The sequence below is a fragment of the Sorex fumeus genome, unplaced genomic scaffold, assembly GCF_029834395.1.
Source record: "Sorex fumeus unplaced genomic scaffold, SorFum_2.1 ptg000006l, whole genome shotgun sequence".
Classification (NCBI taxonomy): domain Eukaryota; kingdom Metazoa; phylum Chordata; class Mammalia; order Eulipotyphla; family Soricidae; genus Sorex; species Sorex fumeus.
This window is the reverse complement of record NW_026606063.1, coordinates 59,920,083-59,932,290: the sequence shown is the minus strand read 5'-3', so window position 1 is coordinate 59,932,290 and position 12,208 is coordinate 59,920,083. Positions and strand designations below refer to the sequence as shown.

The 12,208-nt window shown below is 45.4% G+C and overlaps 1 protein-coding gene across 2 annotated transcripts in view; it reads right to left on the bottom strand.

Moving 5' to 3' along the window:
• The window catches only part of ZC3H6 (zinc finger CCCH-type containing 6), an 84,092-nt gene extending 77,551 nt beyond the window's left edge, over window positions 1-6,541 (bottom strand). For both annotated transcript variants that reach the window (XM_056128851.1, XM_056128858.1), the window contains exon 1: window positions 6,457-6,541. In XM_056128851.1, the coding sequence (XP_055984826.1) occupies window positions 6,457-6,488 (32 nt within the window). In that variant the 5' untranslated portion in view covers window positions 6,489-6,541. The remainder of the gene's footprint in view (window positions 1-6,456) is intronic.
• Window positions 6,542-12,208: the final 5,667 nt, after the last annotated feature.

Here is a 12,208-nt window from a genome sequence, read left to right as displayed (position 1 = left end):
ACTGTAGATCTGGATCATTACTATAAGCAATACTGTAGATCAAGGTGCCTAAAGAAAAACTGAAGCAAGTTGAGGAGAAATTTTTTTTTAACTACGGGCTCTAGAGTCACCTTATTTCTCAATGATTTACTCTGTGGTCTTAAGAAATTCATGGATGTCTGAAGACCTGGTTCATTCGTAAAAGAGTTACTTTCTAGTGCCATTGTGAAGATGAAATGAAGCAGTTCATGGAAAGCACTTGGAGCTGTCAGAAAGTGCCAAATAAATATTAGTCATTAGTTTTAGCATTAACACCCTTAAGTCATCAAGCTCTGAAACTGATCCATTTCTGAATTTGAAAATGAAAGCAGGGCCACTGTATCATAAAACTCCAAGGGACATCTCTGCAGAAAAGAATATCTGACAGCCCAAAACTGGAGACTTAACCTGGAATTCAACTTCACTCACTTCTCTTGAGGTTCAGAGTAGCCAAACCATCAGTGTGTTCAGGTGAAAACAGTTTCAGTGCATAAAATGGATTTACAAATTCAAATGTTCAGTGCAGTCACCTAATAAGTGACCTCTAGTGCCAAGTTTTCAAAGGCAAGAGTGATAAGACTTGCAGAGGATAGAGAACTTAAGACAAGCCTAATGGCACCCAAACACAATTTATTCTAGGCATCCTGACAGGCAAACAGCATGGGCAGATCTTAGGCATCAGACCATCTATTTGCAAATTCTACCACATTCATTCATTCAAGTTTATGTCCAAATTTCGTATATCCTATAGTTCACACTCATTCATCCTCTGCCTGTTCTGTAATCCCTTCCTTGATATCTTCACCTCTGGTCTTCTCCATAGTCTACTAAATACCTACCTGGGTGATCTTATCAATTCAACTAATACTTCTGCTAAGACATATCTTTTACCTCCGGTTTCAACAACTCAAAGAAATACCTCGAATTCTGCCCTTCTTTTCTCATTGCGAATGCTTTCTGTTCAGGTCTTCATTATTCAATTCCTTACATTTCAGTAGCTCTAATTCACTTTTTCTTTTTGTTCAAGCTCTTTCTCCACCATCAAGTCCAACTGGTCATAACTCCAAATCACATTTTTAAAAGTGAAAACATTTTTACTTTCCTGGCCTAAAACCATTACACCTTGACTTGGCAACTTCTTTTCTACCACGCTGACCAAAGAGGATCCTGCCCCTACTCTGTTAAGAGTAAAATTCTGTTTAAGAGTAAAATCCAATTTTCTTATTTTGACTAACAAGGTCTTTCACAATCCATCACCTCTGTAACGCCACTATCTTTAACCTTTAATACTCTTCTTGCTCATTCTTTTCTGTAACCATAATGTTCCTTTACGTTCATTCCTGGCTCCATAGTTGTCTCACCTTCCACTGCCTTTATAAAAAATTTTATATATATATATATTTTTTTTTTTTGGTGTCACCCTGGACAGTTCTCAGAGGTTACTCCAGGCTCTGTGCTCAGGGATCACTTCCGGTGAGGCTCAGATGCCAAGGACTGAACCGCAGTTGGCCTCATGCAAGGCAAGTACTCAAGGTACTATCTTTCATGCCCAGTCTTGCACTTTTTTTTTTTTTGGCTTTTTGGGTCACACCCAGCGATGCTCACGGGTTACTCCTGTCTCTGCACTCAGGAATCACTCCTGACAGTGCTGGGGAACCATATGAAATGCTGGGTATCGAAGCCAGGTTGGCCATGTGCAAGGTAAATGCCTTACCCACTGTACTATCCCTCTAGCCCCAGTCTTGCACTTTTTAAATTTATTCCTAAATTTATCCCCGTGCTGCCCATGGCAAGGCTCTAAGTCATAGTGTTCAAGGCCTCTGACTGGGCTCCCCAAGACATGGGCCCTTCCCCTTAGAGCCCTGGACACTAAAGTTTCCTTTGTTCTGCTTTTGGCAACTGTTCATTGAATACCTACTACATGACATTAACTGTGAAGGTAAAGGGCAAAGAACTTTCCTATCTGGGTTCTTACCTAACTTTTACCAGTTGGTATCTCAGATAAAATTACTGAATATTATACTATCTTGTGGGGATTTATGTGAGAATCTAATGAGAGCTCCTGGTCCAGGCAGATAGCTCAAAAGGCTACAAACTTTGCATGCTGGAGCTCCAGGTTCAGTCCCCAATACCGACAGGTGGCCAAAAAAACAAAAAAAAAGAACCTTGTTATAAATGGAAAGTATAGTCATTTTCTTCATCCTGTTTTAAATTCTCCTCGGGGAGAGAACAAAAGGGAATGCCCTGCCACAGAGGCAGGGTGAGATGGGGGTGGAAGGGATACTGAGATCATTGGTGGTGGAGAATGGGCACTGGTGGAGGGATGGGTACTCGATCATTGTCCAACTGAAACCCAAGCACAAAAATTTGTGAGTCTACAACTGTACTTCATGGTGTTTCACTAATAAAAATTAAACAAAACAAAACAAAAAAAAATCTCCTCTGGGAAAGGTTTCAATCATGTGAAGAGGAAGGCAGAGGAAGAGGAAATAAACCATTATGATTCTAAATAGTTGGACTTTATGTTTTACCTGAGGAACAAAGGAAAAGGAGAGAAAGGTGGAAAAACTTTTTATAATGGGCAAAGAAAACCACCTTCTACAGGAAGGTATTTTCCCTTACTCCTATCAATTGAAAAGATCCTTGGGCTGAAGCAATAGGCTGACCCTGGTTTAATGCCTGGAATTCCATATGGTTACCCAAGCACTGTCAGGAGTAATTTCTGAGTGTAGAACCCAGGAGTAATCTATGAGCATTGCTGGGTGTTACCAAAAAAGAAATTTAAAAAGGTTCTTTAAGAAATGCCAGTTCTGGGGTGGAGCAATAGCACAGCGGGTAGGGCATTTGCCTTGTGTGCAGCCGACCCGGGTTCAATCCCCAGCATCCCATATGGTCCCCTGAGCACCTCCTGGTGCATGAACCAGGAATAACCCCTGTGCAATGCCGGGTGTGACCCAAAAAGCAAAAAAAAAAAAAAAGAAATGAAATGCAGTTCTTATGGTATTTTTATAAGACGTATCTTTTACCCACTACAAGTCCTGTATGATGTATCTTCAGAACATTTTAAAAGATTTTTTCATAGTTATCTGGATAAAATAGCAACTCAGAGAATCTAGTTTTTAAAAGTTGTTTGAAAATTGTTTTAAATTGGTTGAACAACAAGCTGAAACACAGGTGGCTGGAGTTCTGCCTAGAATAAAAGAACGAAGAGGTAGTGATTCTATCTCTTTTGACTTTCACCCATTCCTTCTATACCTCTACTATTTCTAAAGAGTTATGCAAAAGTTCTCTATATTAAAATCCTACATGTCCATAAATATATTTATATTAATAAAATTTTATTAAAAATACAATGTTTTGCAACCAGAGATAAAAGGAGATAAGGCACCTGCCTTGCATGTGGCTGGCCCCTGTCCAAATCCCCAACACCACCAGGTGTCCCTCCTGAGCAGAGCGAGGGATAGTCCCTGAGCACGTTGAAGTGAAGTGTGCCCCACCATCAACAAGAAGACCTTTTTACTGGGGGCATGTAACTTCTAAGTATAGTTCCCCCCAAATCTTAAAGCTACCCATTTGGCAAACACATTTACAAAGTGCTCACCACGTACATGCTGAAAGAATGCAAATTTTAGAGGGCTAGAGAGAAAGCACAGTGGATAAGAGTGCTTCTTTGCACACAGACCACCCAGTTTTCATCCCTGGCATCCCATATGGTCATCAAGCAAAGCCAGGCGTAATTCCTGAGTGCAGAGCCAGAAGTAATCCCTGAGCAGTGCATGGTGTGACCCAAAAGTAAAACCAAAAAACTCAAATTTCTTTTAAAAGAATACAAAATTTAGGGAGAAAAAGCTGTGCATTATATTAATTTCTAGCCCCAGGATAGGATCTATTTCTCATGTAAAATTACAATTACTTTATAAATTGCCATTATAAATAAAACGGTATTTAAGTCATTATGAACAAAAATGGTATTTAACCTTTTCCCTATACTTGCAATGAAACCTTAATTTTTGAAAATGTATCTTTGAGAACTAGCTCCAAATATCAGAATTCATATCTTTCTCCACTGACAAAATTTTCATTACAGTATAAATTTACTAAGCAGCATGTACGGAAGCACGAAATATCTGCGAATTTTACAAAGTAAAATTCTACTCCAAATTTCTTCAAGAATAACCAGAGGAGTCTCTTACAAATATAGATAACCACAGTTTTCTCTTAGAGATTCTGATACTCTCTTAGAAATTCTGATACTCTAGGAAGAACAAAAATCTTTGTTCCTCAAAGTGATTCTGGTAATTTAGTACGGTGATTCTCAATTTGGCATACATTAGAATTAGCTGAGGAACTTTTTTGGCAGGGCTGAGGAAACAACTCAGAGCCTCCCTACATGCAATGCATGTGCTCTACTGAGCCATCCCCCCACCCCAGCTCAGGAACTTTTGAAATCTTAAAATGCAGGTTGAGGTTCAAACCAGTGAAATCAAGTAGACTTTTTAAAGCTCCCTAGAGAACTTTGAGAACCACTGATGTTGTTGGATGTGAAAAATTCTTCTAGAATTCCTTTAATAAGAAACTAGGTTTGTTTAAGTTCAAAAAGTCCTAGGCAAAGCTGGAACTAGCAGCCATTTCTCCTGATACCTTGGTGTTCTGATGAAGCTGTTTTATCAATTCGGCTGACAAAAAGTGTGAAAAACATAAACCACATTTTTTTTTATGTCTAGGTGCACAATTCCTTGCTAACAAAATTATTCCAATATCTGAATTTGGTCACGTGGCTTCTTCTTTACACGGAATACCTAGTTCTACATAGTGAAACTGTGTATTGGAAGAAATTTCTAGTTTTGTCATAGGGAAAATGGACAAATTTTAGGCTGTACAGCAAAACCTCATTATGGGTTTTTCCAGACATACTCTGAAGGTAAACCTCTAAAGATAATAGTTAACTCATTCAAGGTCTTTTTACATTTTAATAACAATGCCTTTTTAAGTGTGACTTGCAAGCTTATGTTCCCTTATTCAAAGCGTCCTCGACTTTCTAAAAATCACTACTTTTGACTGACTTTCTGGTGATCTACTTTCTTGAACGCAAAAGCTCATCCTTCCCAAGGCTGCAAGATATTTAAGTACATTTAAGTCCAACGTGTGATTTCTGCTTCCAGGTGTCCCTTGTTTTGAGTATCTAAAATACTTTTTATCAAAAGCAGATCACGTTTCTTCACAGTAACTTCAGCGATTTATATATAACAAAGTATGTCTAACCCGTGCTAGTCACGAAAAGAGACAGCTGCCAGTGCCTAATTTTTTTTAATACTTCAAAGATCCAGATGTAACGGATTTTGCTCCAGAAATTTTAATTCAAGTCCTCCATTTGAAAAAAAAATTTAAAAAGATCCTAGAGATCAATAGGCATCTAAAACCTAATCAACATCTAAGTATGCCATCTGCTCTATTTAAAATCACGTCCGAAACAATTTTAAGGAACCATCAAACGTGTTTTCCTGCACATTTTTTTAGAAAGTACTTTTTTTTTTTCATTTTGTTTAAAAAAAAATTTTTTTTTTTAACCAGCATCTCAGTTTTAAATGTTCCAATGACACATACAGACACATTAGAAAACGCGTCTAGACGCAGGAACCCGTGGAGGCTTCTAACTTAGAAACACTGGGGCTCCCCCAAGGTCCTTGACCAAGCCTTTCTCCTTTGTGTTATCAGCTTGAACTTGCAACTCCGAACTGCAAATTCCGAGCGGGTGAGACTCTTAGAAATAGACCGGGCGTTTCCAGATTTCCTAAGGAAATAAAAGCCACCCCGACTCCCACCCAGGGGAAAGTAAAAAAAAAGAAAAAGAAAAAAAAAAACGAAACCCCCATACCAAGCGTGTTTATTGTCAGGCGTGTGCTGGCTCGGGGGCCGAGGGGCGGGGGTTCGGGGGTGGGGTGGGGTGGGGGGCAGGAAGGAGGGAGGCGTCAAATCCGACCCCGCGCGGTCCCCCAGCAAGGCGGCGGCGGCTCCGGGCGCCCACGAGCGCCCGCCCGCCCCCGCCTGGGGGAGGCGTCAGCGCGCCTCCCGGCGGGACCGCCGCCCCGAGCCGCCGCGGGCCCGGACGCCGCGGGCGCAGCCCGAGCCCAGCCCGGGGGCGGGGGGCTCGCACGTGCCGGCCGGGGGCGGGGCCGGCGAGGAAGGACCCCGGCGCGGCGAGGCGCCACGACGGGCGGCGCGGCCCGGCCGAGCTTCCCCGCGAGCAGCCGCTCGCCGTTGCCGTCGCCGCCGCGGCCGCCCGCCCGCCCGCGCCGTCCCGTCCCGTCCCGTCAGGGCACGGAGGGAGCCACACAAGAGACGTCGAAGTCATGCAGCCGGCGCGCGGCCCCGGCCCGCTCCCGCCGCCCCGACCCCTCCTCTCATCCGACAGAAAGACAGACAAGAAGGGTTCCCGACCTGTCGTGCCCTGCATGTTCAGAGTCTGTCATGTTTGGTCAAGAACGGGGCGGGGCTGGAGGGCAGATCTGCGAGGCCGCTGGCGGCGGCGGCGGCGGCAGCGGCGGCGGCGCGCGGGAAGGAGCCCCCGCGCCGCCTGCGGGCACCTGCTCCCGGCCGCCGCCGAGAGGTGACGAAGTGGTAAAAACTCACGGTTACTAGTGAGCGACACAGACACAGACTTTCCAGTCTATTAACAACCACGCCAGAGAGGTGGGGCTCTAACTGCAAACACTGGGCAACGGCCTCGCGCTGCCGGAGGCTGCCGCGTTAGTCTCTATTCGCCGCCGGTGGCTGAGGCTTGGGAGCGAGCGAGCGGGCGGCGGCGGGCGGCGACGCGGGGATTTGGACAGTGGCCGTAACGGCGATTGCTCTTCACCAACATGGCGGCACCCGAGACCGCGGCTCGAGAAAATGGCGCCGGCCGCAACGCCGAGCCCGGGACTAAAGGGCAGGAGAGATTCCTCCGCGCGCCGCGGCCCTTGCCCGGCCCGCCGAGGCTGAGCGCGTCGGCCATTGGAGGACAGGGCCCGTCCATCACCGCCAGGGGGCGTGTCTCCCGCCGATCTGCGTAGCGGCGGAGGCAGCAACTGGACCGCGGGGCCGGGAAGCTTCTCGGCTGGTCGGGGCGGAGGAGGGCTGCTTCTGGGCGCCCGCGGTCCGGTCGCGGCCAGTTAGCGGTTTTCGCTAGGGGGTCCCGGGTCCCGGCCGCGCCCAAGGCCGTGGGGCCAGCGTGGGCCCGAAGGAGATAATCAGACGTAAACGGCTGTTTGAGTTGCCTTTAAAAGGAAAGCGGGTTTTTTTTTTTTCCTATTCTGGAAAAGCCCGTGTTGGCTCTTGGAACAGCTTTCTCCCCTTACACCAAGTAAATTTCTTAAAATAAAACGACTTTGATTAATTTAAAAAAAAAACCTCCCGCGTTCCTTAGCTAATAAAGGGAAGACTCACTCTCATTCCAGAGCGATTCCCATAATCACTTTTTTTTAAAGAAAAAAGCCTGGCCTGTAACTTTTGATACTTAAATTTATTTGGCCCCGGATCCAAGCGGAAAAACCGTGTAGGGGTTTGCTTTGCAGGCGGCCCGTCCAGGTTCGATCCTCAGCATCCCCAAGACCCCCCCAAGTACCGACAGGAGAAATTTCTGAGTTGCAGAGCCAGGAGTAACCCTAGAGTATCGCCGGGTGTGACCCCCCCCAAAAAAAAATACCCAAAAAATTCATTTGGCCCACGCGTTCACTTTTAATAAGGAAAAATGAGATACAAACCTTTATAAAAACAAAAAAACCTGAACATGTTTGAGGGCTGAGCAGTAGTACCGCGAATAGGGCATGTGTCTTGCACTTGTCCACCAGGATTCAATCCCCGGTGCATGATATGGTGCCCCGGGCACTGCCAGGAGTGATCCCTGAGTGCAGCTTGACTGCAACGGAGCAACACCAGGAGTGATTCCTGAGCACCGCCAGGCATGGTCCAAAAAGCAAACCAAAACTAAAAATGTCAGCATATTTCTTGTAAAATGTTCCTGCATATTTTATAAACAAAAGCAATCAGGCATATTTCTTTCCATTAAGGAATGCAGCCTTTATTTCATTTTATTAGCATTAGGGCCACATCCAGCAGTGCCAGGACTTACTCCTGGCTCTGCTCTCTGGAATCACTCCTGGCAGGCTGCCGGGTGGGGGTGGGGGAGAAATGAATGATACGAGGGTGCCATAGATTGAACCTGGGTCAGCCACATGCAAGGCAAATGCTCCAGCCCCACCTGGAAAGCACTTTTTAAAAAGCCTTGGGATTAATTGCCCAGTGAATGTTGCCTCCTCAATTCAATCAATACTGACAGTTTGCACACTGTGCTTCAGGGAAGACTTCAGTGGCCCCTTCTCCTATTTTTCATCTGGAAATCTGACAGGGAAAAGGTTAGGGCTGGGCCATCACATGCTCCAGAACCAGTCTCAAGGTAGAAATCAGAGATCAGTTATGTCCTATCAGAATTTGGCTAAACCCATTTCTTACTTTTCTCTAAATCATTGTTGTTCCACAAAGACAATGAACTCTGAGACGGGTCTCAGAGACTGAACATTTTCTGATAAATATTAACAAAATACAATATCCCAGGGCCCAGGTGGTAGTCAAAGGGCTGGAGCCCATGCTTTGCATGCCTGAAGTCTGGGTTTGATTCCCAATGCTCTAGTGTCTCCCAGCACCACTAGGAGTGACCCCTGAGCACTGAGAAGAAAGTAGTCCCTGAGCATGGCAGGGTGTGGTTCCAAACCAAAACCAAAAGGCTTTATTTTAGGGTATCGCTTGTGTACCTCTGAAGGAGAACTGTAGGCTCTTTAATAAAAAATTTTATAGGGGTCTCCCCCAGCAGTGCTGGGGAATCTGCAGTCATTCCCTGGGATACTTGGCATAGCTGTACGCTTTGGTGCTTGGACTGGCAGTGCTTGAGGAAGGGGGGGCACACTGGGTGGTTCTGGGGATCAAACTTAGGGCCTCACATATGCCCAACTTTTCAAGTAATATCCCTAGCCTCACAAGCTGATTTTTTTTTTTCAGGGGATGGGGGAAAGAGTTCCAATAGAGACGTTACTGGGCCCACTCGAGCAAATCGATGAACAACAGGAGGACCATGACCGTGACCGTGACTGGGGGAAGAGTTGGGGATGGGCTACACCTGTTGGTATTCAGGACTTACTCCTGGTTCTGTGTTCAGGGATTATACCTAGGCCCAGGAGACCATTTGCAGTATCCAGGATCAAATCTCTGCAAGGCCACATGCCAAGCCTTAATTCCCTATTAGCTTTCTAGCCACTAAATGCATTACTTTTAAGAACTGCAAGTGATATGTGCTGAAGGAAGGTATATTCCTTCCCCCCTCTCAAGTTTCGAAGCATTATTAGGCTTATTAGGACACAACAGAGACTGTGGAGATGACTGGTAGAGGCACAGGCCTTGGAAATTTGAGTCCCTGGGCCCAAAAGTAAATAAAAACAATAGCATACAGCAGTTACTTTGCATAAGCAGGATCTAATAGTTGTTAAGCTACACAGACACACAAGGGAATCTTTGCTCAAGAGGTCAGGCACCTCTGGTTCATCTTCTATATCAGGTGCTGAGATAGAACGCAGTCAGTGTCCCTCCCGTCCATCCCAACTCACAAGAGAACAGGGAGAATCCATGCACATCTAGGAATGTGCTCAAGTATGCTCTCTCTCTTCCTTTTTTTAACAGCCTCATTTATCCACAATATTTACCAATTTACTTCATAACTAGTAGCTTAAGAATTATTAATGGGGGGGGGCTGGAGCAATAGCACAGGGGGTAGGGCATTTGCCTGTCACACGGCCAACCCGGGTTCGATTCCCAGCATTCCATATGGCTCCTCAAGCACCGCCAGGAGAGATTCCTGAGTGCAGAGCCAGGAGTAACCCCTGAGCATCAGTTGGGTGTGACCCAAAAAGAAAAAAAAAATTATTAATCTGGGGCTGGAGCGATAGCACAACGGGTAGTGCCTTTGCCTTGCACACGGCCAACCCGAGTTCGATTCCCAGCATCCCATCTGGTCCCCTGAGCACCGCCAGGAGTAATTCCTAAGTGCAGAGCCAGGAAGAATCCCTGTGCATCGCTCGGTGTGACTCAAAAAGAAAAACAAAAGAATTATTAATCTACATCCTCATGAGAACTATGTCCATTTTTTTCTTTTTTTTTTTTCATGTAGGAGTATTGCTATTTATTCAGCCATTGATTAGCTGATTGAACTGGGCATGAACTCCACATCACTTTTTTTTTCCTTTTTAATAATTTTATTTATTGATTCACCATGAGAGCAGTTACAAAGCTTTCAGGTTTGTGGCTTGGTCATACAATGAAACACCCATCTCTTCACCAGTGCCCATTTTCCACCACCAGAAACCCCAGTATACACCATCCCACATCCTCCTCTTACCTGTGGGGCAGATGATTTCCACATTACTCTCTCTCTACTTTGATTACATTCAATATTTCAAAATCAGACCCATCGTTATTATTTGGGATTTTACCCCAACACTCAGATCTACCGAAAAGGCAACAGTAGGCAATTTGTTTTCTATTGCTGATTATGAATAACATGTGATGTCATGCGGCTGCAGCCGCCCGATTTTGGAATTCCGAAATTTTAACAATTAAATCTGGAGGGATTTCTGCCAAAACCTGCAGGGTTCCGAGATTTGTTCCTGAGTCTCTGGGATCATGGCTGTTAAGCAGCTTGATCAGGAGCCAGAGAGGCTGTTGGTGGGCGGCGACTTAGGATGTCTTGGGGAAGGGAGGAAAGGGCAGGCTAGACCCCCATCCCCTGAGGCCCCACGTGTCTTGTCACTGAGGGCCAAACCTGACTGTTCAATGACCTCTGGCAGATGGCTGCCACCAAGCCGCCACGGGGGAGCAGGCAGAGGAACAGCACCCTTTCCCCCCTGGAGTGGCCCGGCGAGTGTCCACTTATTTTAATATTTTAGTTTTTTATTCTTGAGCTTGGGCTGGAGGGATAGCACAGCAATAGGGTGTTTGCCTTGCATGTGGCCGGCCCACCGAGCCGGGTTTGATTCCTCTGCCCCTCTTGGAGAGCCTGGCAAGCTACCGAGAGTATCTCGCCTGCACGGCAAAGCCTGGCAAGCTCCCCGTGACATATTCAATATGCCAAACACAGTAACAACAAGTCTCAAAATGGAGATGTTACTGGGCCTGCTTGAGCAAATCAGTGAACAATGGGAAGACAGTGCAGTGCAGTGCTATTCTTGAGCTTAAATTCATTTAGTCAAAATATATGCTGTAGGAACAAGTCTCACAATGGAGATGTTACTGGTGCCCACTCGAGCCTTGTTCATCAAATCAATGACCAACGGGAAGACAGTGCTACAGTGCATATGCTGTAGTATTATAAGCATTCTTCTTCACCTTCAGCAGTGAAGAAGTAATAGTAGTTGAAGATGGAGTAGTTGCACTATTAGCGTGATAAATTTTCATTATTTTTCACTTTGTTTTCATTTTTGGGGCCACATCTGGCAGGGCTCAGGGCTTACTTCCACATCTGAGTTCAGGAATTACTCCAGGAGTCATGTGTGGTGCTAGGTACTGAACCCAGAACCCAGATCAGTGACAAGCAGGGGACTTCATCCTCTGTAATATCTCTCAAGCCCCTCTTTACTTATTTCGTATTTATCTTTAATTTTTGAGCCACACCCATTGGTGCTCATGGCTTACTCCTGGTACTGCTCAGAGAATCATCTGGTAGGGTCTAGGGACCATAAAGGGTGTCAAGGGTCAACCCATTGTACCATCTCTCCAGTCCCTGTATTTTACTTTCAGTACATGAAGCATAGTATGATTCTGAAAGTCAACATTACACAAAAACATGGACATAGAACTGTCATTCCTCACTCCTCTCGTTCATGTCCACACATTCATCTCTCCACATCATCATCATCATCAACCCTCCGTAATAAACAGTCTCACTGATATGATTTGCCCTTTCTACATTGCCTTCTGCAGAAGAGAATATTACAGCGCACACTGCATTTTTCATTGTTTCTCACAAGTCACACATATACACCTGGGCTCCAAATATTGTGGGAGGTGACAGTACATATTTCACAAAGCAGTTGTGAGGCTCGGGTCACTGCGATGTCCGTTAAAGAGTCTTTCCTAGGAGAAAGGGGGAAATCCTGAAACAAAGTTT